This window comes from Phoxinus phoxinus (assembly GCF_949152265.1).
Source record: "Phoxinus phoxinus genome assembly, chromosome: 17".
Classification (NCBI taxonomy): Eukaryota; Metazoa; Chordata; class Actinopteri; order Cypriniformes; family Leuciscidae; genus Phoxinus; species Phoxinus phoxinus.
In genome coordinates this window covers 23,521,920-23,548,016 of record NC_136892.1, presented here as the reverse complement: position 1 = coordinate 23,548,016, position 26,097 = coordinate 23,521,920, and the positions used below count along the sequence as shown (strand labels likewise).

The 26,097-nt window shown below is 38.0% G+C and overlaps 1 protein-coding gene across 1 annotated transcript; it reads right to left on the bottom strand.

The window, feature by feature from the left end:
* Window positions 1-238: 238 nt before the first annotated feature.
* Window positions 239-24,948, bottom strand: mmp11b (matrix metallopeptidase 11b). Its single transcript, XM_079585311.1, has 8 exons — window positions 24,565-24,948; window positions 15,570-15,868; window positions 9,007-9,150; window positions 6,857-6,990; window positions 5,999-6,237; window positions 5,710-5,914; window positions 4,180-4,440; window positions 239-3,025 (listed from the first exon to the last, which is right to left on the bottom strand). Exons 1-8 carry the CDS (start codon window positions 24,706-24,708, stop codon window positions 2,898-2,900), a joined length of 1,554 nt encoding a protein of 517 aa, XP_079441437.1. The 5' UTR covers window positions 24,709-24,948; the 3' UTR covers window positions 239-2,897.
* Window positions 24,949-26,097: the final 1,149 nt, after the last annotated feature.

The window sequence follows — 26,097 nt, the reverse complement described above, 5'->3', positions numbered from 1 at the left end:
TAAATAATGAAGGCATAGTGAATAATTTCCAATATGTTATTCTCATATAAGCAATAAAAAATAAAGTCTGTTCGTTTCATAAAAGTGGCCGAAGCTGAAGAAACACACAAACATTGATAATATTACAAGCTGTAAAGGAAAGTAATTTAGGAGCAAAAGCTCTATGCAGAATCTTTGATAATTCATATTATCAAATTATCTCTGAAATGAGCCGAGACAACAGATACTTAGACAGAATACAATAAACAAAGAGAGACTTTTATTGGAGCTGGAAATGTAATACAGTTCTTTTTACAATATATTTACACAGTAAATGGATAATTAAAAACAATAACAAGAGAAAGAACTGATTACATGTCAAAAATTATAATAACAGTGAATGAGAAGTGTACAGTTTCCTTAGATCAAAAGCCATCATTACCCAGGCCATAAGGATTATATACCTCAGTAGCCCCACTATGCAAAAAGTTTGATTGGAATTACACAACATGTGCACCAGTGACCTGCACTGTAACATAGACATTATCACAATTGAAGAAGAGGTCTTCATAAGTCCTTTACACACTGACAACCATTGTGAAATAGCCATTTCTCATTGAAAATGAATGAAATCGCTGTCGGTTTGAAGAGCACTAAATGCTTCAACAAACAAATTTTAAAAAAATGTTCAGCTAGATCTACAAAGTCCAGTAAACATTGGTAACTACATTTGTATCACCTATACCAAAAGTGCCTCTGAACTTAAACTGCTAATGTAAGTAGATATGTGCACTTTTATTTTGAAATATTTAGGGCATTAAAGGAATCTTCCAGATTTAAAGGTACAATATGCAAGATTTTCTGCCGCTAGAGGGCGCTACATTCCAAAACAATAACAACAACAGCGTAGCTTGATGACGATGTGAAGGAGCGCGGAATGATGGGAACTGTCGTTTTTAACTCCACCGTGGATGTAAATCAGTCAGACGGGAATAGAAAAATCATGGATGAGGTAAAGTTCTATTTTTATAAATGTTGTGTTTAATGACATGCTTTTATTTCATTAAAATGAATTAACCGCAAGAAAAGTAAAGTTTAACACTAAATTGGTTATCATAGATGTTACTGTATTTGTCGAATTCATTGTTGTGATAACACTGCGCAGTTTTACGTGTTCTAAACAATTGTTGTAAAAGTACATTCGAACATATCCACATCATTTGCCAAAAGACTGATTAATCTTTATGTATAACACATGCTATATTTTTTTTACATGGCCATAAACACCAGACGTGATAAACAATGTCAATAAACTAAAAACAAACCTAAAGCAATAATACTTTCCTTACATAAACATAACTATTACTGAATGCTACATTTGGAATATATAAAATTGACCCGTACGTTTATGGGACTTGTCTTTGTCGACAGAACCAGCTGCAATCGGTAAAGACTAATTGTGTTTCATAACGACTGCACGAAACAAGCTAACGTTTGTTGCTTGATAGACGCTACAACTACAACTTCCGCATTTGTCCAGGACTCCACGCAGTACGAGCGGAAACCGAGGGTAACGCGGATATGACGCCATTGACTGGCGACTCCCAGCTCACCCCTGCTCACACGCCCCGTTTCCTTGGTTAAAATTGCAATTTTCTCATGATTTAAAAATAGTTGGAAACATTTGGGATATTGTAAGTAATCAACTTAACAAAATATATAACACTGGCCTTGTGATTTTGGGATATTTTAATATATGCACAAATCTTACATATTGTACCTTTAATACACATTTTAGCAACAGCACCTGTCACGCTGTCTATTACCAGTTCTTCCAAGCATTCCCACTACTGAAAAAGAACAATTTAGATAACGTTACAACTCAAAAAGCACATTTTTATGGAGGAATTACTCTATTAACATACATTTCTGCTTTAATAACCCCCTTAGGAATCACTTGTCTCATAGACTTCCATTATAAGTGCATTATAGTTAATGCATTTTTTTTTTTTGTTATTGCTTGTTTTTACGGTCAAAATGATCTTCTGTGGTTATCAACGGCATGTAACTGTTTTTTAACCCATTAAATTCTTTCAATTTGTCAAATAATTTATCTAATGGCATGGCACACTATGGTATTTTGCAAAAAAAATGACTGTTTTCCTAACACTATCAATACTGCCAAAAAATACACAAAAATAAATAATCAATTACACAATACGTACGAAAAATATTTTAAGGCCAGAATTTCCTGCTTTTCCTGAGAGATGAGAGTCAATGTGATGCAGACGAGAAGCAACAGTCAATTTCCGTATTATGGTTAAAGGGATAGTTCACCCCAAAATAACAATTCTGTAATCATTTACTCACCTTCATGTTGTTACAAACCTATAGGAGTTTATTTCTTTTGTTAAACACAAAAGATAATTTAAAGAATGTTGGTTACCAGACAGTTGATAGCTCCCATTGACTTCCATTGTATTATTTTTCCTACTGTGGAAGTCAATGGCTATGGTCAACTGTCCGATTACCGACATTCTTCAAAATATCTTATTTTGTGTTCAAAAGAAAAAAGAAACTCATACAGGTTTGGAACAACTTGAGGGTAAGTAATGACACAATTTTCATTTTTGGGTGAACTATCCCTTTAAGTGGCGCAGATGTAGCATCTTGAGTGACAGATTGAGTAGATACACGGTATCTGCTTGAAACCACAGAAAAGTGTTTAATCCAGTGGTCAGATATGGAGACTGCATATCTGACACTTTACCTGATTTTAAAAATAACCCTGCTTGAATAATTACATTTGAGCTTGATTGGTTCAAAACTGTTTGTGGGGTACTAGTTGCACTAGGTGTGTGAAAAAGATGAACAAATTAGAAACTAATTTGCTATTTATGCCTAGTTGCACCCATGATTCATCGATACAGGGCTGCAGAACAACCGAAGAAATCCATGCCAATATATCGTGGGTATCCCTCCAGAACCCTCACTTCCACTGGGTCAAACTTCCAGTACTGCTTCCCTCTCAAGAAGTGGGCGAAGCCTGTGGCGAGATAAGGAACAGAATGACTTTGACTTTAGTTTCCATCAAGAATAACCTTTGTAATTTCAAAAACATGTTTATATGCACCCTAATAATGTGTTTATAATGAGATTTACGCAATACAACGTATAGCAATAGCAACTGTGATGTGATGCGCAGATTCATAAACATAGTGGTAAAGGTATTACATTTTTGGGTTGCTGAGTTCATGTTGACAATGTTGCGCAGCATGAATATAATAAAGTGTATTGATGGTCAAAAACATTGTAATGAAGACATTAGTAGATTAAGACCAGAAGCACAGCTACTGTATGTGAATAACAGTGGTAAAAATAACCACCATTTTTTTGTGAATAATGAAAGTTGCATGTAAACATGAGTAAAGAAGTTTACTCGTGTCATGTAAACATCTTACTGCGATTAAAGGGTTAATTCACCCAAAAATAAAAAATATCCCATAATTTACTCACCCTCAAGCCATCCTAGGTGTATATGACTTTCTTATTTCAGCCAAACGAAAAAAGCGCATCCATCCATCATAAAAGTAATCCATATTTTTAACTTTATAAACTATAATCACTGGCTTCCGTAATGGCCTCACGTGAGTCTAGTTCCGGCAGAAGAGTGAACTCTGACCCGACGCATGACGTATTGACGAACACGGAAGCACAGAGGATAGAGCAAAACAAAACACCGGTCACGAATTAGAAGTCTAAATTGTTTGAACCGCTAGAGGCGTCTACGTCTATGTCCTACGTCACGCTTCAGGTCAAAGGTCACTCTTCCGCTGGAACTAGACTCGCGTACGGCCATTACCGGAAGCCAGTGATTATAGTTTATAAAAGTTATAAATATTATCAACCCACTGGAGCCGTACGGATTACTTTTATGATGAATGGATGCTCTATTATGGGCTTTAAAAATTATTCACTCCCATTATAAAGCTTGGAAGATCCAGGATATGTTTTAATATAACTCCGATTGTGTTGAAAGAAGAAAGTCATATACACCTATGGCTTTGAGGGTAAGTGAATTACTGGATAATTTTCCTGTTTAGGTGAACTAACCCTTTAAGTCCTTAACTCTGATTATTTGTAAAAAATACATTATTGGTGCGCATGTAAATTTAGTCCACGTCTCAGTGACAACCGTACCGAATCGGTCCTGGAAAGCAGCATCAATGTCACTGGGTATGCCTCTCCAGTCTCTCATGCTGCGAGGGTGGATGCTGTCTACACGGTTTTCCTTCAGGTTGAATCGCCAGTAGCTTCCTTTTTTGAAGAAGTAGATCTTCTGGGCCTTATCTTCCCCCCACATAAGGGCTGCCTGGATGTCGTTCACTGTTAGACCGAGTCGGCGTACAGAGTCCGGCCCTGTGATCTGCCGCTCTGCGTCAAACACCCAGTAACTCTGGCCTACAGAGAGAATAGTGGGTGAGAGAAGTTACATTAAACAGCGGCTGATGAATTTTCCATTCGTCTTGAACCCCTGCTAAGGCTGCTCAGTTTACTGGATTATAAAGTGCAATGCATGTAATGCTGTAAGAAATTGGAGAATTGCATGCTTGGGATTGCAGGATTTCTATATTTATAAGGAACATAAAAGGAATATTAGGGGTTTAATACATCACAGCATCTGTGACATAGAAAATAAAAAAGCTAAAATAAATGCATTGTAAATCAAAGTAAAATAACAAATGATAAACAAACAAACATAAAAATAAACACGGTTTCAAATAGCTGCAAAACTTAAAATGGTACATGATATGAAACCTGTCCATACCCCTACCCCATATTTCAACTCCTGTCATAACCATGTAAGGCAGTAAACACGATCAATTTAATGCAATACGCACAAATACTTCTACCAGAAAATGACTGTTTACGTGAAGAGAAATATGCCAGAACACATAGCTAGCCAATTCCCTCATACCCCACCTCAGTCTGTCTCTTTCTCTGGTATCTTTCTTGATTAAAATTGTTGGATAATTTTTTTTGTAAATATTATTTGCTGGGGTTATTCCCAGATCTCTCTTGTAGTCAAACGTTTTTGAGTAATTTGACACTGCATCATGCTAAAAGATCTAGTTTGCTTAGAGCAATTTCTTAATGATTTGTTTTGACGCCAGTGCTCCCACGAGAAACCACCACAGAATCCATCATTGTCCACGTACACTACCATTCATTCATTCATTCATTCATTCATTCATTCATTCATTCATTCATTCATTCATTCATTCATTCATTCATTCATTCATTCATTTCACTCACTCATTGAAATACTTTTTTATGCAGCAAGGTCATATTTAATTTGATCAAAAGTGACAATAAATAAACACATTTACAGTGTAAATGCTGTTATTTTGAACATTCTGTTAATCCCAGTTTGCACAAAAACATTAAGCAGCACAACTGTTTTCAACACTGATTAATAAGAAATATTTAATGAGCATTCTATTAGAATGATTTCTGAAGGATCATGTGACTGAAGACTGAAGTAATGGCTGTTGAAAATTCAGCTTTGCCATTTGAAATTGTAATAATAATTCACAATATTACTGTTTGTACTGTATTTTGATCAAATAAAAGCAGACTTGGTGAGCATTAGAGACTTCTTAAAAAAAAAAAAAAAAAAGATACCCACCCAAACCTTTTGTATGTCTAATTTATTTTGAGACAATTTACCTTGGAAAAACCAGATGTTTCCAGACTTGTCCTCAAAAGCAGCATCAATGTTGCCCGGGATTCCTCTCCAGTGCCTGGATGCCAGTGCAGGATATCCAGCCTGGAGTGTACCATCACGGATCCGCCATACATAACCCGACTTAAAGAAAAACAGCTCGCCTCGGATCATGGATACAGCATCAAAGTCGGTTTGGCAAGCATCAGGCTGGAAAGATAGGGAAAAAAATATAACAAATTAGAAGGATTGCCAAGATTCCCAAGATCAGACAGAATCAGCCATATAACTCACCACAGTGCTTTCAATCTCATTGGTCTCTGTGACTTTGGGAGGTCTCTCTTCCTTCTTCCTTCTGTCATCCGAATGTTTGGCTCCATAGAGGGACTGTATGCCACGCTTGTCATCTTCACTCAGTTGGAGCGGGTAGGAGAAGGTGTAGAAAGGAGACATCACTGCGCCTAGTTCCATGGAGTGCTGCAATCCTAAAACATGACCAATCTCATGAGCGGCCACCTGGAGAAGGTCAGTACCTAGTAAAAAGAAAGAGGATTAAAATATGTATATATATAGTATTTCTGTCAGACAAATATCATTGAGTGATTCAACTGATTAATTCAAGCACATTGATTCCTTTATGAGAGTGTCTTGAACCAAATAGTTCGATTCATTCAAGTACAAAACAAGTTACAAGCTGCATCTGAAAGCTTCAGAATGTGGCCTTTGGAGGATCAAGGATTGTCTGAATGTTCCATTCTGTGACAGATGAGCTAAAAAATAAAGATGGCATCAGAAAGTTGAGGTTGGTGGTCAGTTTGTGTGTAAATACATTGTGTGTGTACGCTTTTGACCAACGTTTTCCACTTATTATGTCATTTCATGCACGAAAATACTATTGTAGTAATTAAATATTAGTTTAGTTTAAATATCACCAAAGCTCTCTCTATTTTGAGTCCTTAAAGTATTCACTCAAATGATTCAAAAACATTGATTCAGTCAGAAACTAAATGATGTGTTGCTCGGAGATGTGCAAATGTTGATTTTGCTTGGACTTGCACAGTAAATTGCATTTTTTGCACAGTAAAAATGGAAACAACGAAAAATCTTTTTTTTACAGGACAGGGCACCAAATGAACCAGGATTCTCACTAACCCATACTGTTGCCCACTGTCCAAGACTCGTCATAGTCAAAGTGAATGTCTCCCTCCCGGTACGTTCGGGGAAAGAAGGCATGAGCCAGAATTCCTCCTGGACCATCAAAAGGAAGATTGTCTCCATGCCAGTACCTAAATGTGAAACACAGTCTCTCAGGCAACAGGACAATACCAATGATTCTCATTCTCTTATTTCATCAACATGCCTGATGAGCTGATCGCTGAAAATCATTTTATGAGCACACTTCGTATGGAATGGGTGAGAATAATGGCCTGCATAGAGGCATTGCCGTAATACATGTGACTGTTCCACATTATAGTCCTGTAACTGCCACACCTGAGTAACTTTCCTGATTCCCTTGTTCTTAATGGAATGCCAAATTCCACCCTGGCTGAATGGTACTGGATAAACCAAACCCCAAATTTTCCACTGTGAAATGTAGGGAGGTTAAATTACGCACATCCTTGCAGGATCACATATCTTTAAATCTTGAAGACCTGAAAGGTCAAGGAAGGCCACTATTCTGGCTAAAACAAACCCTTAAATGTTCGGTCAACTGCTATCCCGTTGATGGAATCTAAGATTGAGTTAGAACAAATGAAATTGGCATGCCTAGAGCTCCACACTTAACTACACAAATTAACCCAGATGTTCTGCTTTATGCGAGATGGATTTAGATATATTTCACTCTGCTTTGAAGAAAAGCGTTATCCCTCATTGGAGCTTCAAACGTGTGTATCTCAGAAAAACAATAACTGCATATCAGTGCTTTAATTGAAATCCACGTTTTTATATGGACTATACAGTTTGCAAACTGAGAAAATGAAGCGCTGCAGGGAGCGAGAGCCTTGAGCCAAATAAAACACACTGTTGAAAAAGAGGACATTTATATTGGTCTGATGTGTAGCTGCATAGTGTAAAAAGCATTTAAACACCTCAGCTTTTTAATGACAATTATTGTGTTTCTACTCCAAATTGTTGTCAAGATATAGTCATAAAAATTAGTTAGATAAACATTTCAAACAATTTTCATACTTTTTAGACAGAATTTCAGTAAATTGTGCGGTATCTTTCAACATACTTGCTTATGATAATTCATGTTTTTAGTGCTGTAACTAACGATAACATAAATCACAAAGCATACAAGGGTTTTTTCTGAATTGCGTTTCTCCACATTGCAAAATAATATGGGGGGTATGCATTTTTTAGTAATCTGCTACCAACTAAACTCATGCTTTTTAACATTCAGGTTAGTTTTTCAAAAAGAAAGAAATTGTGGGCTTGATTTTGAGCCGCAGTGTTGCGTGTCCATATTTAGAACTCAACCCCACGGGTGTTCCGAGTTATGACTTTTCTTATATGGGAATTTAAAACGTAACACACGTGCATGAATGAACGTGCAGTGTAAATTTTCAACCTATAATCCTAAACCGACACCCTCTCTAATCTCCCACTTCTAGAGGAGATGAAAAGCGTCTGTGTTTGACTAGTGAAGTGGAAACTTTTCCTCTTTGTGTCAATGAACACACATCTCTCAACTGACAATGTGGCGTTACAAGCTCAGTAAAATGAGAGGCCAGAGAAACAGTTTTCATCAATAAAATACAGATTTATAGAATATAAAGTGAAAGTGAGCTAAATTGAAAGTAGTTTTTTTCACTGAAACATTGTCTTTGATGATTCTTGGAATGCAACTTGCAAACTTTAAAGTGGTCATAACATAATAAATCGGATTTGTATTCATCTTTTTAAAATAAGAGTTTCATGGATTATGAAACATTCTGTAGGCTAATTTTCAGAGCTTTTTCTTTCAAATTCAAAAAGATAATATAAGACTATCGAAATTAAGCTGCAAATATGACTTATTTAGAAATATTTCTCCCCATAAACAAGCTCATTACATATTTCAGGACGTTAGCCAATCACAACAGAGTGCATTTACATAATTCTAAAGCTGCAATAAAAAAACATCAAACCGAGTGGAAAATGTTCATGCATGAATTATGATGCAAGACTCCCTATCTGGACCTCGAGTGAAAAAAATAAAATGACAAAATGTGTGTGACCCCTTTAAACACATCAACATGGATTCTGACACATGCAAGGCACACAGTGGACAGCGAAAACAACTTTTTTTTTTTTTTTACCTGTTAAAGTCGATCATGATATCCGCCCGTCCGCTGACGACCTCAGTAAAGGTGAGAGGGGTGACGTCACTCCAGGCCCGCAGTGCCTCCCGCAGCACTTCTCTGACTTTCTCTAAACTCATCTGCCAAGGGGTCCGCATGATCCTGTAACACGAGCACAAACTCTCAGAAACGCTTTTTACAGACCACCCATTTGGATGAAAGTGCATGACCTCCATAATCCCCTTTATTTAAACATGTTTGCTACCCTTCTTGGTGGTGAACTAAGGAACTGGATCAGAATCTGTCTTTTGTGAAAAGCAAAGCGCAGTCTGAATGTTTGCCACTACGCTCTCTGACCACAATCACAAAACAAATGTGATACTTGATCAGTGTGTGACAGTGATGGCACCCCTATCGATGGTACCCCTAAGTGCTTAAGCATTGTAGAAATACATAGCATCATATTTCACCACTCTTGTTTCTTGTCATTTAACAAGATCTTAATTCAAAATAATTCACAATAGACTAATCTAGTGACAATTGTTTTGAAGAGGCTTTAGTAGCATTCTTCCATGAATTAGATTTGCTTCCTCCTAAAAACAAACAATTGTTCTTTCTATTCTTGATGAACAGCTTAGATGTTTGAATGCTGTTTACAAATGAACATGCATCCCTCATGGAGTGAGCCCAGAGGATTAACTTCTCTCAGATGAAAGACGACCTGCATTATAAAGCTTGCTGATTGATGGAGACATGCATGCTTATTTTCACAAGCAGAATCCCCACCGAGCGCATTTAAACTGGTGGACCACAAGTCCGTATCATGTTCCATAAAGCTTCCCTCTGGTGCATTTCATTAAAAAAAAATAATGAAATGTTTTAAAGCAGCACATCTGAAGTATTGTTTAGCTCCTGACCAGCAGCTATAGTGACTGGTACCTCTATGTTGTTTTCCATGCTTGGACACCTTCATGCTTTGGTCATTATTAGCTTTGTGGGACTGAGGATCGCTCTGGGGTTGCATGTTGGAGCCACAGACCATCTAAGATCGTGGGGCCTCTGCCGTCTGCAAGCCCAGACAGGAGCTATGACAGCGGGAGAGAGCCCAGTGTGGTAGTCTGTGGATTTAAAAAACTGTCCTGCCATAATCGCTGTACCAATTAGAATTGGGATCATGTTCTTAACTCTTGACTCTCGCTACAGTCACAAAAGAATAGATCGAATTTAAACCAGGTTTAGACTAGTGACTCTTAAAAATCCAATACAGTGGCCCCAAAAAAAATGAAAGTCAAGGGTTTTTAAACTGGGGACACCCCCAGGGGACCACAAGAGGCCTCCATGTGGAACTCGCTGCACAGGTGTCGTTCATTATTATCCACTGAAGGTGCACTCACACTAGACTTAATATTCACACCAGGAAAGTCCGCTATAGTTCACTTGCTTTGGTCCGGACCAAATACAGTGTTGATTTTTGTTTTTGTTTGGTGTGGTTCGCTTTCACACTGCCCTTTTTGCAAGTGAACCAAAATTTGTAAACAAAACCACACATGTGCTAAGGTCATCCATTCATTGGACAGAAATTCGAACCAGTGTTCGTTTGGAACCGGACCGAGTCCACCTCTTCAGCTGGGTCTCGGTACGGTTGTTTCGTCTGCACCCGAGTGTGATTGCTGTATTCACACCTGCCCAAAAGATCCGCACCAAGAGGGGAAACGACCTTAAGTTGGATTCAATCGAACCAAACAAGACAGATGGTAATACACCCTAGTGTGTTCACACTTGGCAGGTTTGGTTCGATTAAAACAGACTCTGGTGCGATTGCTCTGTTAGTGCGGTTAACTTGAATAAGTGTGAACACTGCCATCCAAACCCTGGTGCGAAACAAACAAGCGATCGAGACCCACCTTTTTCATACAAACTATCGTGCGGTTCGACTGAAATATGAACGCAACATAAAAAAGACATCTAAACAAAGCAAAAACAGGAAATTTTCAGATGGTCAAAATATTATCATACGTGCACACATACAATGAGCGCATTTAGCCCAGAACACAGCATTGCTTTGGATGTTTTGTTAAGTTCCGTCGCAAAATAAGTTTTTTTCTTTTTTATCTTTAGGTTCTGTCTTAAAAACGACAGTGTGAACATTAGAGGTGCTATAAGCGATATCACACGTTTTTTAGGCCAAAACATTTTTTGTCACATAAAGCAAACATCTCCTCACTATCTGCTAGCTGCCTGTCCCCTGAACACACTGTAAAAAAACACGGTCTCTGTAGACAGCCCAGGCTCCACAAACGGCAACAAAAACAAACTGGGGCAACCCGCACCGCGAAACATAACAAACAGTGTTCCAGCCAATAACCGACAAGCAAAGTTTTGGAGGGTTAGTGTGCGTACACATGAAGGGGTGTGTGGAGGAGGAGATAGAAGTATGAAGAGGGAAGTTAGAATTATATTCTCTTGAAGTTTGATATGGCCGACACACAACCAAAGAGACGACGTTCCGATGAACAAATTGCAAAGAGGGAAAGGATAAGGAACGCGCAAAGTCCCAAATTTACATTGGAAAAGCCTGCGAAAGGTGGCGAGAACTCCGTCGCCAGAGGGCCTTCCAATCCGACATTCAGGTAGCTCTGTTTTTGCTGGACAGGTGGGTAAATAAATGTTTTTGTTTTTCTAAATGGACATTCGTGTTCGCCTAACCAACACAAGGATATAATTAGCATGATCTATGCAGTCAGCGCAAACTTTAGTGAATACAACATATAGGTTTATAGCAGCTAGCGATCGATCACTATTGTAAATGATCAAGCAAACTCACAGTAGGGCGACAGCTTGTGTGAATGATTGTATTCACCCACTGTTTGTTATAAATTTGAATGTTCATTTATAGGCTATTGACAACTTTGACTAAATTTGTTTATGACGGAGCCGTTGTTTATGCTCACTGGGAAACGAAGGGAGGGGGAGGAGACGGGATGAGGAGGAGGGAGGGTCTAGCTAGCCTCCGTTTTGTTTGACAATACTTTGAATGTCAACAAGAAGTGACGTCACCCAGCATCGCTTAGAGCACCTTTAAGCGAACCAGGACAAAATGTATTATTTTGTTTTTTCACACCCTAAGGGTGTTTTCCTGGATATCATTTTGTTCTGGAATCTGGTGTGTACCTGGTGTGTTTTCTCCCTTAGTTTGGTTCGTTTAGGCATGAACACTAAACAGGGCAAATTCGCGTGAGAGCGCAATTCCAAAAAAAAAGAATTGATGGGAGTAGAAAGTTCTGCATGTGATCTTCTGACGACGCACAAATTAAAGAACACAGACTTAGCCGGATCATTTCCATAAAGACCAACGCAATCTACCAAGAGCAGCGCAAATTAGCGTCTGGTTTAAGACATGTTTTTTTGGATGTTAAATGTTTGCGAGTGTCACGAGAGCCACAATAAGCCCGCGGAGTGAATGTGGATGCGGAGTGAATGTCAATCCATCTTGATGGATGACACAGGAAACGTAAACAGGTGAAATTTGACCAATAAGAGGACAGTTTTACTCACATGTGACTTGCATAAACACATTTTGGTACGCTTTGAAATGTTGCTTTGTGAAATCGAACCGAACCAGGAAGAAAATGCAACATTGTAACAAATTATGTCCCTGTTTCGAAAAAAAAAGAAAGATCTACAGGTCTGAAAACACCTTAAGATGCAAATGACTTCAGACCCCCAAAAACTGCACACATGTGACATGAGAAACACATACTCATTAAAACAGTCATTAAAGTAAAGAAACTCAATTGAAAGCGTGGGAGTGGGGGTAGGACGAGGTTTGGTGTCTTTGAGCTCACTGTTCACATGTATACAGTCCGTCATTAAGTGAGGGGACAAATTACAGAGGACAGTGAGGTGCTAGCTCATAAACAACCTTCAGAGACGTGAGTCATGACAGCACATAGTGGCACAGCATTAGAATGGTGCTGACTGGGGTATGCTGGGATAAAGTATGTGTGTGTGTTGCTGTCTTGACATCAGATTCTGATGAGGCAGCATCTAGGTTACAAATTACACGATTTCGGGGGGGAAGGAATCTAATGGTCATTTTCAGGGTGCAACACGGTTAGGTTTGTCTTGCTCAAACCAGTTAGCCAAACATCAACTGAGACTAAAATTAAAAAGTTTTTGCTATATATTTGTCATATTTAAATTTTAAAAGCAATAAATACTTGCAAGGGATGGACCGATATAAAAATTCTTCATTTTCACTTTAAAGTCGGAATGAAATGGAAATTTTACGTTAATCATTGAAACCGTCTATTTTCTAAATGCACCTCAATGATCTTATTGCGAACAGTTCATCCATGCATGTTTTTTTGTTTGTTTGTTTGTTTTTATCTTATAAATTTAATTAAAATGTCATAACTCGATCTTCCTTACAATAGACAGAAAGCTTGCATTCAGATCTGCCTCCATCCAATAAATAACTGATGGGTAAATCTAATGCAGTGCTGTATGTCACAATATGGAAGAAAAGATCTGTCACTACTTCCCTGTTGCCCAAAAGACTATTTTTCTGTTAAGACTTCCGTCTCTACAGTATGCAGACGTAAAGTTTGCCCTACAGCAAAGTTGGTTGATTTGGATGGAGAACCACGGGAGATTTATGGGCTGTGATATTTTACGGGAAGGGCCATAAATCAAGGGGCAGTTTTAATCATGGTTGTACGCCTGGTTTTCTTTGTCTGGGCCCTCATCTCACCCCCCGCTGAGCACTGAAGAGAAAACTAGAAGCTCCGCTGCCGTAACACACATGAGTGCTCTGAAATGTAACATCTTCTCCTGATCTTCTCCTGATCTGCTTGACTTGAGATTACAGAGGAGTCCTGTCCGGTGGGAACCATCTTAGACAAAGATGTACGAGGCAAGTCAGTCAAAACATGGAGTGGTGAGCAGACAACCACAACAGTAAGGTCATCATGTCAATCAAAAAGGGTTCTTAAAGGGATTGTTCACCCAAAAATACATTGTGCTGTCACCATTTATTCAGCCTCATGTCATTCCAAACCTGTTTGTCTTTATTTCTGCTGTGCAACACAAAAGAGGATAGTTTGAAGAAAGTCAGTGACGTTCAAAACAGCATTGATTTTCATTGCATGTACAAAAAAAATACATTTTGAGACAATGTCAAAATATCTTCTTTTCCGATGTTTTGGAATGACATGAGGGTGAGTAAAGAGTAATTTTCATTTTGGGTGAACAATCCCTTTAAAAACCAATAAAATTCAAGTTGACTGAATAGCACCTGTCTCTCTGTATCTCTCTTTCTCTGTGTGCGTGTGTGTGTGTGTGTGTGTGTGTGTGTGTGTGTGTGTGTGTGTGTGTGTAGTTTTGCCATTTTTTGGTCCCCACGATGAAAATAGCTTATAAATCATACAGAATTATGATATTTGAAAATGTACAAATACAGAAAGTTGTCTGTGATGGGTAGGTTTAGTGGATAGAATAGTTAGTACAATATAAAATCACATTGAAAGTCCCCATAAAACATGAAAACCCAACGCGTGTGTGTGTGTGTGTGTGTGTGCGTGTGTGTGTGTGTGTGTGTGTGTGTGTGTGTGTGTGTGTGTGTGTGTGTGTGTCTGTGTGTGTGTGTGTGTGTGTGTGTGTGTGTGTGTGTGTGTGTGTGTGTGTGTGTGTGTGTGTGTGTGTGCTTTTGTTTATATTACATTGTGGGAACCAAATGTCCCCACAAGGATAGTAAAACCTGAAATCACCTCCATTGTGGGGACCAGCCAGCGGTCCCCATGAGGGGAACGGGTTAATAAACATACTAAATTATATTTTTTCGAAAATGTAAAAATGCAGAATGTCTCCTGTAAGGGGTAGGTTTAGGGATAGGGGCAGTGTAAGGGGATAGAATATACAGTTTGTACAGTATAAATTCCCATTTTTACCATTACGCCTATGGAATGTCCTCACAAGGATAGCAAAACCCCCTTGTGTGTGTGTGTGTGTGTGTGTGTGTGTGCGTGCATGTGTGTGTGTGTGTGTGTGTCTGTTTAAGAAAATGATTAACTGTTTTAAATCAAAGTGGGCTTGGTATTTCTGTGTTCTGGAGCCATGCAGTCCCGGGTCTGAGACAGTTTACTGCTTCTAATTAAATGGGTGTAATGCTGGAATGAGTGTGTGGTCTTCTTTACAACCGATAAGAACTATAGGAAATGTGAGAAGATAAAGAGAGAAACATTCTGATTTATTTCCTAGCATATCCTGTGTGGGCAATAAAATACTGTATTTCTGCCATAAAAAGCTAATATTTCATTTAAAAACACACTTTAATAAGGAAAAAAAAACTTAATGTATAGATTCAGTCAGATGTGTGTTGACTAAAGCTAGAATGCTAAAAATAGCTATATCATTGCCTCAGCGAGGCCTCAGTAAGGCTCAAAATGGTACGTTGGCAAATACATCAAAGTTGTTTTCTCCCATTTACGATTTTATGTTTCATTCATTTTATGTCTATCATCTCAATAAGTGTAGACACAGCAACCAAATACAACCGCAAACACCATCCGTGCAAGTCTTACTTGTATGTGAGGTCTGTTTTGTCCCAGCGTCCTCCGAACAAATCAAAGCGTTTTCGGCGATGACGGCCCCCAAGCAAGCCTACTTTGTGGGTTGAGTAATGCAAGGCGTTCCCTCTCTTCTCTGAGGGGTAGTCTGGGACTCCACAGCGAGGCCTGTTCCAGAACTCAGTGTCATTCTTGGGAAGAGCCGAGTGTGGGTGCACTCTCTTATTGCTAGAGTCTTCACTCAGGGTATCCTGAACATAATCAAGTTGGTTCCTCTTTTTGAGGCCATGGTGATGGGTCTTTTGAGACCAGTCCTGTCAACACACACATAAGCTGTCAGTCAAATGCACCTTTGACCAGAAACAACATAATTCGTAGATGCTACAACATTGAAATGGGCTAGTTTGGTTTGGTTTGGTTTTGCGGTGGCTTTTCTGGGTGGTTCTTAAGGTGATGCTATCAGTATTGTTATTGTTAATTAAAACTAAAACTAAAACTATTACATACATATATATATATATAATACAAAATATAAACCTTATCACATTTTATCAAAATTAAGAATACAAAATTACTAAAACTTGAACTAAAATTAAAATGTAACTAAATATAAACAATTAAAAAAAATGAAACACATTTTTATATATTTGTTTTAATAAAAAATCTAAAAGTTATCACGTTTATTAAAAAGCTGATAAAAAGATAATAAAATGCTACATAAATACTGTAATAGTAAATAAAAAATGTGTGGGTGCTTGCTAGGGTGTCCTGGGTAGTTTCTAAGGTGTTGCTCAGTGGTTGCTAGGGTGTTCTGGGTAGTTTCTAAGGTGTTGCTCAGTGGTTGCTAGGGTGTTCTGGGTAGTTTCTAAGGTGTTGCTCAGTGGTTGCTAGGGTGTCCTGGGTAGTTTCTAAGGTGTTGCTCAGTGGTTGCTAGGGTGTCCTGGGTAGTTTCTAAGGTGTTGCTCAGTGGTTGCTATGGTGTTCTGGGTAGATTCTAAGGTGTTGCTCGGTGGTTGCTTGGGTGTTCTGGCTGGACAAACAGTAAAGTGAAGGGGGCAAATAAGGCTACATTGTTGGCTACATTGGGAGCGGTCAAATTATAGTTATGCAGCAGTTGGATTTACGTCACTGATAATTTGCAAGAAGCATTATCACAGTCAATTTCCTCAACCAAATTTCAAGGAAATGGTTCTGTTAATGGACTGGGAGGTTAGTTGCCTGAAGGGAAAGTCAGATTGCCCCAATATCTCTCTTTCCCCAAACCTCTCTACTCCAGCTGTGCTGGTTTAACAACCCCCCCTCTCTCTCTATCTCTCCCTCTCTCGCTCGCTTTCCTTCTCTATACCTACTTCTCTCTAATTTGTGCATGGTTAAGAGGCCAGGGGTGGTATAGGTTGAACTATTTTTTTAAAAATGCTTTTAAAAATCCTTCCGCCACTCGTAGCCATAAGGAGTCTTTTAAAAGCTGTAATTTAAGTACAAGATATATTTAGACAACCATAAAACATTTAGAAATATAAAGCAACATGTTTGAAAATAAAAAAAAGCAATTTGTTTAAGTGTTTCTTTATCACAGAGAGCAGGTAGGACTACTATGATGAAGCGAGTGGCTTTAAAGTGAATAAAAATGAGTGACCATGGATGTTTTTATTTGCATGTTTTTGACTTTTTTCATTTGGTAATGAAACTTTTTTCATTTCAAATGGTAAAACGACCAGGGATAAAATCTTGTGACCCCGACAAAGAAGAATGACAGGACAGTTAATCTCTCTGTATCTTTTTTGTTGGACTGGCTTGCCCCACCCACTTTAAAATCTCATTGGTTCAAAAGCATGCTCCACATTATAGAGAGCTGCTGCCATGATGATGTATTTTGTAGGCCAACCCGTAAGATAGAATCACACTGGTTCCTTCGACAAAAAACAATAGGATCTTTACATTGTCTATTGGATTATTGCAGAAAATACGTGGCCAACAAACGTTTATGATATTTACACGTTTTCTTCATCATGAAAATCTTCACAAATTATCAAATGTTTTTTTTTTTTTTAATACGCCTTTAATACCTTGCCAGAAAAAAAAAAGATAACCCTTGCCTGTAAATGAACTATGCTATGGTCGCATGACTTCAAAATCACCATCACTAATCTTCCGTCAACTCTTTAAGTCTTTATTTTGAAGCCTTAAGTTCCGGTGTATATCAGATCGGCACAGTCCTTAACTATTTTTAAATCGTCTCTTAAAACAAATTTTTTTCCCTTGGCTTTCAATTCACTGTGACCTTTTGTCATTTTTGTGTTGTTCAGCACTTTGGTCAGATGTGCTTGCTGGTTTTAAATATGCTATATAAACAAAAACAACTTGAAACTTGAACTTGAAAATTAATTTTTCCTGAAATTTTGAGTTAGAATAGTTTGCGAGAGCGTGATTATAAACACAGCAAAGCTGTGAAAATGAACTAATGAGTAGATTAGTTTTCCTTTTCGATGTGGTGATGTTCAATATCCTGACAAGCTCTGTTTAGCCACTTGTTTAGTTTTTTTGTTTAGTTTTTTGTACAAAATCTGATGTATTTTATGTCATAGAATAAGACATTAAAATAACTTGAGCTTGTGTTCACAAGAACTTGAACTTGTGTTTATTTCAAGCATTTAACAAAAAAACCCATTCAAAAAACCCATTGACTTCAGGACGATGGAACTGGAAAGGCGTAAATGCTCATTTCTTGGTTTATGCCTAAAAAAATATGTAATCCCTACAGCACTCTATAGTACATCAAATCAAACATCAAATATCATCTGATTGGCTACAAACAAACAGTTTCACATTCAGTGCAAAGAGACAAATTGCTGCTTATTGCTGGACACTTGTTGCGTAGCATCTGGTTAGAACACGGTGTAAATCAAGACCAATTTTAACAAATAAATGGAAAAACAACCAAATATTTGTGGGCAAGTTGAGACATAGTACCTTAGTAAAAATCCACTGACATGTGAACTTGATAGCGTTGCTAAAACATGACCCCACACCCCCGGCAATGAGGAACCGCACAAATTCCACAGATAGAAGTGAAGAATTTACCGCACTTTATCTACTCTCAGTTTGTTTCTCAAATCCGCTGAGTGCGCATGGACTTTCCATGGGCTGAACCATCATTAAATGGTCATACATGTTGAAAGCATGTAATTTAAGCAGTCTCTAAACAACCTGGAGACAGGCAAGTTTTTTGTACAACAGTCAAGATTGTTTATTGTAGAGCAGTCAAACCTTTCAGCGATGACAAACTGGCCTCAAGACTACATAGGGAGCGACGGAGGTGGAAGAAAAACACCCGGGTGTCTCAGGTTCAACGGGAGTCAAGGGTCAAAGGTTAAAGCCTAAATCAATAAAACAGACCCCTTGGGCCAAAGTAAACACGCATACTCCCATTTCAAACCAAAACTCAGCAGACAGCCTATGTTTTTCCCCCCTTCTAGAAAATGTTAACTGATAAATTCTGTATAACCAACACACAATTCCAAGTACTCTAACGTTCAAACGTTTATGCTCGTTATTTTTATTTTATTTTTTACATTTTTTGGAAAGAAGTCTCTTGTGTTCATCAATGCTGCATTTATTTAATCAAAAATACAGTAAATAATATTGTGAAATTTTGATCAATATAATGTGTCCTTGCTGAATAAAAGTATGAATTTCTTTAAAAAAAAAAAAAATCTTATACTGAATGGTAGTGACTTAAAAAAGTCATAGAAATACTATGAACTCTATGATCCAATTTTGTTACCACATTTCATAATAGGCTATCAGTATGTTATAAAAGGTGGAGGTGCTAAGTGCAAACAAGATGGATCAGGTTGCTGATGTAATGACACATAATATTATATCAGCTGAAACTGCCAAGTCTCGTAAGAAAAAGCACGCAGCCAGAATTTTTTTCAACAAACATCCCAACTACCAATCTATAAGTAGATCTTATGAAACACTGCTCCATAATTGTGGCGAATCTAAGAGCTAAATTAAACTGAAACCTGTTGATATGTTCATAGAACACAAAAGGAGAATTTTTACAAACCTTTTCATTTTTCATACACATCTTTCAAGCTCCAAAAATGAAAACCAAAAAGGGTGAGATGAACTGTTCCTTTATGACTAATTAAAAAAAAGATTAAATGTTACTGTAGCATTGAGGGACTGTGCTGGGAAATCTTTACTTTGCCAACAATTTACCCCAACACGCACACATCTCATTTTAACAATAGGCCCAATTTACAGAAAGTTTTCTCAACCAGACATTCCTCAAGTCTGGGCATATTTTACAGCATCCACCTGCATGTAGTGAAACGTGAAAATGGAAGTCCGTTCGGAAACCCACTAAAGCGGCTTCAGAAGCACTGCGGCCATATAAAACAAAACTCTCTTTTTCCAAACCTCATCATGTTGTGCACATTTTTGACATTTTTATGATACCTTCCTGACAGATATATGCCTCTCATCAGCTGAGAAACAAAAACAACTGGGAATTATTTTACCTTAAGCGGTAGTAACACCTTTATGCATCCAAACATCAGGCATTTGTGCCTGCGGGAAGATCTGGCATGTTCTAAACCATACAGAAGAACTATTAGTTTTAACATCTCCATTTATAATATCAAATATCCAACATTTGGGAATCATTTTAATGTAAATGAAAACTAGGCTGCATTTCTGCATACATGTAATTAACTGCTCATTTATACCACCATGTTCACCACCAGCATGTGCATCTGTGGGTCAATAGGCCAGTGGGTAAAAACTCTAACATGATACAGTATGTTATGCTGAAACAAAACACAGAGATCCTGAGCCGACGACAAGCCTTTGGGGGGAAATCCAGAAGAAAAGAGCTGACATGTCAGTGCAAGAAGAAGGTTTAGAGAGAGTTGGCGTGCCTGGCACCGTGCCAATCTCTACAGGGTTCCTGAGGATAACCTCTTTGTCTGTAGCCGAATCTTTCTCTATGGGGCATCCGAATGATGTCACCAACTCCTGACAGATCCCTTACATTCATCAGCACAGCCGGCACCAGGAGCGAAACATTATGCGTTTCCAAAACAAACTCAAACGCCTTTCTACATTCGGATGACTGTTTACTACTGACTCAGCAAGCCCTAGAAATACAGCCAACAGCACTTCCTATCATCCTGCTTTTCTGGCTTGGCTATTTAATTCCAGTGCATCTATGATACAAACATCCTGGCTCTGTCTCTTTGTCTCTCTCGAGCATGGCATTGTCCAGAGAAAAATTACAAACAAGAAATTCCAGCCTGTTACAGGCATTTTCTGGCACATTAAAAAAAGGCCACAACTAGATAATGTATGAACCAGAGGAAATCGGACTAGGGTAAATATTTACATGCAGAGACCTCCAGAGATCTACATTCTTTTGGGCTTGTATACATAAGTTAAGTGATTACACTGAAAAGGAAGATTGTTTAGTGGGAACAGGATAGGGATGATGTTGATTGAAGATGTTCATAGCCTAGTGCATCCAAGGCAGACCATCAGTGTCTACTCTAAAGTCAAGTCTAGGGAGGGAAAATACTAGAGCTTATAAACGTTTTAATGGTTTCCACTTGTCAACTCTTTCGCTTCCATGTGGAACAACTAGTCAATATCACATCTGATGTATTGCCAGGAGCAGCCATTAACTTGAAATAAAGGTATTTCAAGAGCATAAGTTCTTGTCTCTTCATTTCAGTAGAGATAGAAAACAGCTGGTGAGAGGTTTCTGTATCTAAAGGTCAGGTGACTGGAAAATGGGGGTTTGAATCAGAACCAGGTACATCAGGGTTTCTGGTGTCAATCATGCTCTCATTTGAGCCTACGGGCAAGAAAGCTAAACCAAACCGCTCCACAGGTGGTGTGTTGCAAATGACCCTGACCTATAGACTCGACCCTCTAACCTTGTGTGTCCTTTTTTTCTTATATGTTGAGATTGGGTTATAGGGATAACCAAAACTAAATAATTGGTGCTGATTAACAAGGTGAAGGGGTAAGAAGATATTTTCCTTTCCTCTCCCTAAAATTTTACAAAGGTTACATCCTGGATTGTGCACGATTCAGAACTGAATTGAGAACACGTTTTAAATCGCAATTTAATTCTTGAATTTGAAACTGATGCACAAACTGAAATTCAAAGAGAATGACAAACTTTTGTCAGGACAATTTTTGAATGTTGGCTTGACAAAGACTTGTTTGAAAATTTGAATTAGAAAAAATCCTAAATCCTAAACCTAAAGAATTAGGTTTAAAAATCCTTGAAGTTTGAGAGTTTATAGGCCTTATGGACAGACAGATAGACCGGTGCCATAGAATGATAGAATGATAGATAGAACGGATGGTCGGTCGGTTGGCCGATGGATGGATGGATGGATGGATGGATGGATGGATGGATGGATGGATGGATGGATGGATGGATGGATGGATGGATGGATGGATGGATGGATGGATGGATGGATGGATGGATGGATGGATGGATGGATGGATGGATGGATGGATGGATGGATGGATGGATGGATGGATGGATGGATGGATGGATGGATGGAATTCTTGTCAGATTCCAATCAACTTCCTGTATTGTGTAGCCAATTCAATTAAAATTGCAGCTCACGAGTTTAAACAGGATAGAACGAACAAACGATGGATGGATGGATGGATGGATGGATGGATGGATGGATGGATGGATGGATGGATGGATGGGATACATGTCAGATTCCAATCAACTTCCTGTATTGTGTGGCCAATTCAATTCATATTGCAGCTCATGATTTTAAAGAGGATAGAACGAACAAACAAACGATGGATGGATGGATAAATAGATAGATAGATGAAAATCTTCTTCTCAAATTCCAATCAAACTTCCTGTATTGTGTGGCCAAATCGATTCAAATTCTAGCTCATGATTTGAAAGGGAATTCAGCATTTTGCATAACCCTGTGGATTGCACATTAGTCATGTTTGGTTAGTGTGTTGACCGAGTTGTATAATGTTTTGGCAGTTCTCATGGAGCTTGTGATGCGTGCACAATGCCTTAAAGAAGGGCATCAGCTTTTCTTTTTCTCAGGGGGGTCAACAAATGCAGTGGTAGCTATCTGGATCCTTCCATTTTCCTCTCTGTCAGCAAACACAGGGTTTGTTATCCTGCTCAGCGTGCCAGATGACTTGTCCCTGCCTGCATAATCTCCTGCTCCCGCTTTGTCAACATTCGAGGAACAAATTGACAGCACATGCTCCGCATCAGAGCTGCCTCTCAACTTTCAAACATGAACAATGCTTTTTAAAAACGTCTGGAGCTGGTTTGATTGCAGGTGCCATTCCTATTTGATTGGCAAAGTGGGTCAAGACAAACATACAATAAAAGGAAGCTGTTCTTTATAGCCAGATGCTTTGACATCATGCAATGTTTCATTGTCATTTTGTGGTAATGCTTTGCGTTCTGAAAACAAAGACAGTGTTCAGTTGTTCTCCGCCCTGTTACAACTACTCGTTTCTGCTCTTTCATTCACAGTTTCAAATAGATGTGTGTTTTTTAGCCCGACATTTTCCCTGCAAAAATCTCTGTATGGATATTTGCCAACTGGGTTACAACAGCCATCTGTAGTTCTTCTTTGTCCACTTCCTCTAAGCCCTACAAGCCCTCTCTTTCTTTGTGCAAAACAAAGTTCTTATAGCCAGATTTCAGTTCTTCGAGGATCAGCAAGAAGTTGAAACCATAAAGACTACAGGACAGTTAAAGATCTTTTCTGAAACCAATTCAACATAAAAGAGCTGGGTTTGGTTCTAAAGTATAACATTCAGAAATATGGATTCAAAGGCATGATACTGACAAATTAATGCAAATGCAGTGAGTTTATTTAGCAATGGCTATATGTGTATAAAAATGTTTAAAAAAAAATCCTAAATCAAACATTTGCACCACATCCTAAATGGCATCTGATGGAGCGGTTGAAGTGAATTAATTTATAAATGTAAATTAACTTATTATTCCATGTCTAAAAAGAAATAAGAATTGTATTAACTAAATATTTGCTTGGCTATGCTAAAGTTCATTATAAATTGTGTTTTTTTTACCCTAGGCATTATGTTATTTTTGGAAGCCAGTTTGAATCGGTGCATTCATACACAAAACCCTGCCTTTCACTTACTGCCAATGACTCACTGACCCAAAACACACTACCTGAAAAAAACAACAACATTCCAATAGTAGGCTATATCCCACCTTTAAGACAAATGCAAATATGGCAAACCACACTTATTAACAGTTACAACGAAATTATCGATGGCACAGTCATAAAAAAAAAAATAGAATGGAATCCAATAGTAGAATCGAGACAAGCTCTTTAGATTCTTGAGTCGTTTGGTAAATGAGTAAAACAAGTCAATAAATAACTAAATAAAGAACATTAAGAGAATTCTGGTAGCAGCATAAAATGTGAACGCAACTAATCAAAATGTTGCTTTTTCAAAGACAAAAAAACGTAGATAATATTAATCTCCACTACAACTGTGACAGTAGCCATACATTTAACTAACACAGTCTCACCCCAATACTGACGGGTCTTGACCATACGTCACCATACGACGAAAAGGGTAGCCTACCCCATGCAACTATAATGTAAATGAGCTTTGTGATAAAAAGAATAAAAATAAAAAATAAAACTAATCTCTGCTGGTCAGAGGTATTGTCTTCTTTTCTCATCTACACAAGTTTTGTTTATTGTAGTAGGCTAGCATATCTTGTGTAGATCCTTGTGAAACAGGTGAATGGTAACAAATGGGTAATAAATCATGTTCCAAGAAAATGTGAACTTTCACTTGTTCACAGTGAAACAGATGCTTATATGTCAATATTTGCGACTCGTTCGTTTAGATATTAGTTTTTTCCCATGTATGTATATCTTTATTACAAGTTACTTATGTTAATTACTATTTTCTAGATATAGTCTCTTAAAATAATTTTACAATCACTCACCGCAGCAGGTTTGTTGTACCTGTAGCTGTTTCCGTCTGGAACCGGTAGAGAATGAATGCACACTGAACAGTATAAGACTGCAGCGACAAGCTGTGCAGATCGCATCATCCTGCTGTGATTCAGAGCCGCACGCACCACCTGCATGCGCGCGGGACACTTTACTAGACGAGCGCGAGAGAGAGAGAGAGAGAGAGAGAGAGCGCGCGCGCCTGTCTCTCGAGCTTTACTGTGACCAAGCGCAGACTAGCCGAGGGATTTATACTCTCTGATTTCTTTGTTCTCTTTTCTTCAAATTACACTTGTCTTTCAGGGGCTGGAGTGGCAAGTTCACCGGCAATCACGTGATCCAGCCCTCCATTCCTCTGGCGCGCTCCGTCGCGAGAGGGGAGACTGTGGGTAGGAGCAGGATTGGTTTTCAGTGATGTGGGTTAGCAGGAGAGGTTTAGATAGGCTAGTAGCCCTCCTCTTAAACAGTTGGATTATAAAGTAATAATATGCTGTTAACATTTTATCAGTCGTTTTATTAAATACGTGTCCGCCTAGCCTACTATAGGCTAGTGTTTATTATTTGTGATTTTAAGCAAATTTCTAAAGTGCACCTGTTCCATTTAACCCCTATATTATATTATCTACAGATTAAAATTATATCATGTTAAATATTCTTCATATAAAAAAATTCAATATAATTTATTAAAATAATAAATTACTTGAAAATGTACTATATTGGCCTATGTGTGTGTGTGTGTGTGTGTGTGTGTGTGTGTGTGTGTGTGTGTGTGTGTGTGTGTGTGTGTGTGTGGACCACAAAACCAGTCACATTGGTCCATTTTTTTAAATTGAGATTTATACTTCATCTGAATAAATAAGCTTTCCTTTGATGTATGGAAATATTTGGCCGAGATACAACTATTTGAAAATTTGAGGGTGCAAAAAATTTAAACATTAGAAAATCAGCTTTAAAGTTGTGCATATATGTTCGCTATTGTGTTGCATTCACTCACAAAAATAAATGTTTTACATTTACGGTAGGAAATTTACAAAAAAACCTTCATGAAACATGATCTTTACTAAATATCATGATTTTTGGCATAAAAGAAAAATCAATAATTGTAACCCATACAGTGTATTGTTGGCTATTGCCACAAACATACCTGTGCTATGTGACATGGTTTTGTGATCCAGGGTCACATATAGTGTTAATTCAGAATAATTGGGTTATAAAAACTTTACTTTTTTATCACCATTTATTTGAATTTGTTTACTGTAAGAACTAATTATAATTTTTTTAAAGGAATATAAGGCATTCATTTTGAAATTACTATACATCATTAAAACATAAAACAGTAACCTGTCTCATAAGGGTTAAATTCATTAATAGAGGAGAAACAATACTGGAGATGAAGGTTTATACGTGAGTAAAATACAGACTTGCTTTTTTGAGATTGAAACAAAAGCTGTGTTCTCTATTTGGCACTGCTCAGAAAGTGGCATGCTTGATTTATCCACCTGACCCTAAAAGCACCTGACAATGAG